This window comes from Oratosquilla oratoria, chromosome 26 (genome assembly GCF_046742065.1).
Source record: "Oratosquilla oratoria isolate Oo_2021 chromosome 26, ASM4674206v1, whole genome shotgun sequence".
NCBI classification, from domain to species: domain Eukaryota; kingdom Metazoa; phylum Arthropoda; class Malacostraca; order Stomatopoda; family Squillidae; genus Oratosquilla; species Oratosquilla oratoria.
The window spans coordinates 27,511,889-27,514,388 of NC_134802.1; the positions used below are offsets into that span (position 1 = coordinate 27,511,889).

At 43.1% G+C, this 2,500-nt stretch overlaps 1 protein-coding gene across 1 annotated transcript in view; it reads right to left on the reverse strand.

Moving 5' to 3' along the window:
- Positions 1-259, reverse strand: part of LOC143039320 (uncharacterized) — a 543-nt gene extending 284 nt beyond the window's left edge. The window contains exon 1 of the mRNA XM_076209198.1: positions 1-259. This exon is cut by the window's left edge and continues 284 nt beyond it. Within this exon, the coding sequence (XP_076065313.1) occupies positions 1-259 (259 nt within the window).
- Positions 260-2,500: the final 2,241 nt, after the last annotated feature.

The window sequence follows — 2,500 nt, forward strand, 5'->3', positions numbered from 1 at the left end:
TGAGTATTTTATCATTCTTGTCTTTGATTTGCTTTGCCAATGTTAAGTCCTTCGTTGCTCTGTTTCTTTCCTTCGCTATCTTATAAATCTTTCTCTGGCCCTCCTTTGTTTCCAGTTCTTCAGACATGCCCTGCAGCGCCGCCGCTCGCGCCTGCGCCACTGCTCTTTTCGCCTCTTTATTTGCTTCTTTAAACAAAACTTTCCTCTCCTCTGTTCTTTCTTTGTCATAAGCTTTCTTCATCTCCTTTTTCTTCTCCATTTTCTCTTTGCAGTTCGAGGACCACCACCAAGACTCTTTGCAGTTTCTCAGTTTCTATCCGGATGACTTTCCGAGAACTTCCTCTTCTGTCCTCCTGATCATATCACTATTCATTTTCTACCATAGATCCACATCCTCTACCCGTCCTATCCTTTCTAGTGTTTTCTTCTTGAACTCCTGCTGCACCGTCTCATCCTTGAGTCTCCACCACCTGATCCTGGGTTCTCTCCTCACACCTCCGCTCCTTCGGGTCTTCACAACCAGCTTCGCCAAAACTGGGCTGTGCTGCTTCCTCACACATTCTCCCTGCAGGACTTAACAATCACCTTTCGGATGTTACCTCTTCGGTACAGGAGAAAGTCGATTTGACTCTCTCTGGGGCCACTTCTATACGTCCGATAGCTGTTTTTCGTGAAGAATGTGTTCAGGATTGCCATATCAAATGCTACGGCATAGTCCAACACGCTCTCCCCTTCCTGGTTACTCACTCCCATGCCTCTGCCTCCATGCACTCGCCGTACCCCTCCGTTGTCCAGCCCTATGTGCCCATTTAAGTCACCTCCCACGACACACCTCTCCTCCTGTGGGATCTCTCTCTGCACTTCGTCCATTTCTCTCCAGAACATCTCTTTCTCTGCTTCATCGCACCCAACTTGGGGGGCATATGCGCTGATCACGTTTATCGCTTCCCCTCCATATACCAGCTTGATCCTTATAATTCTACTGTTCATCCTCACCACCTCCACCAACTCCTCCTTCATTTGTGGGTCCAGCACCACGCCTACGCCATTCCTCCCTCTCTCGTCCGCCCCACTGGACACCAGCTTGTAGCCTCCGCCCAGCTCCCTTGCCTTATTTCCCTTCCACCTCGTCTCCTGCACACACAATACGTTGATCTTCCTTCTCTCCATCAGATCTGATACTTCTCTTCCTCTTCCAGTCATGCTACCAATGTTAAGAGTAGCAATCTTTAGGGTATGGACTATCTTCTTTAGCCGCATCCGTCCACGTTGGTGCGGTAGCCCTCGCCTATTATCAACAGAGGTCGGGCTCCTCTGTGCGTCGCTTGAACGGGGAACGCCCTGGCCATCTTCGATACTCTCTTGACTCCTATCCATTGGTTTTGGCAGGGGGTTTTAACGGCCGGATGCCCTTCCTGACGCCAACCCTCCCCATTTATCCGGGCTTGGGACCGGCACGGGGCAGCTATTTCTAGCCATCCCGTGGCTGGGTTATATATATATGTATATATATATATATATATATATATATATATATATATATATATATATATATATATATATATATATATATATATGGTGTCAAAGGTGAAGGTGAGGGTAATGGCCACAGGAATGAAGATAAGAACATGGAGAAAAGAGGGAGGTGAAACAGATGATTTTTGCTAACAACACTGCGCTTGTGCAGAGTCAGAGGAAGGGTTAAGGGAGTTAGTGACAGAGTCTAGGGGAGATATGATCATAGAAATTCAAGGTGAATGTAGATAAAAGCAAGGTGATGAGATATACAAGTGATGGTAGCGAGTTGGAGGCAAGACTTAAAGAAGAAAGACTGAAGAAAGTAGATAGTTTTAGGTATTTAGAGTCACATGTGGCTGGAGACGGGAGTAGCTGGAGATAAACTGTAGATTGAGAGAAGAAAGTAAATGCCTTAGGGGAAAAGTGTCATGACAAAGATGCATTTGAGGTTGGATGTAAAGAGAAGATTATATGAAGGGTGATTGTAACGATGGCACTCTATGGTTCAGTGACCTAGAAAAGAAGCAGAGAAGAAATGTTAAAATATGTTTGAGATGAAATATGTGAAAAGTGTGGTAGAGGGTGCAAGGATGGATAGAGTGAAAACCAATCATGTCAAGATTAAAGCTAGGGTAAAAAAGGAGATGAGAATCAAACAAGAAACAATGGTCTCAAACTGTCCGGAAATAGATTCAATTTGGAAGTGAGTAGAAACAACTTCGCCAACCATGTAGTTAATGAATGGAATAAATTTCCTACTCAGGTAGTGCAATGTAGTTTAGTTCGAAGCTTTAAAAATTATTTAGATAAAAACCTAAGCAAGATGCTGTAATGATTATAATTTATTTTATATTATTTGTTTTTGTTTTGTTATCATTTGTCTGATTCTCATTTATTATTAGTTATATGTCAATTTATTACTGTTTACTATTTACCTGTTTGTTTATTATTTATCTATACCTATGCATGTATTTATGTATTT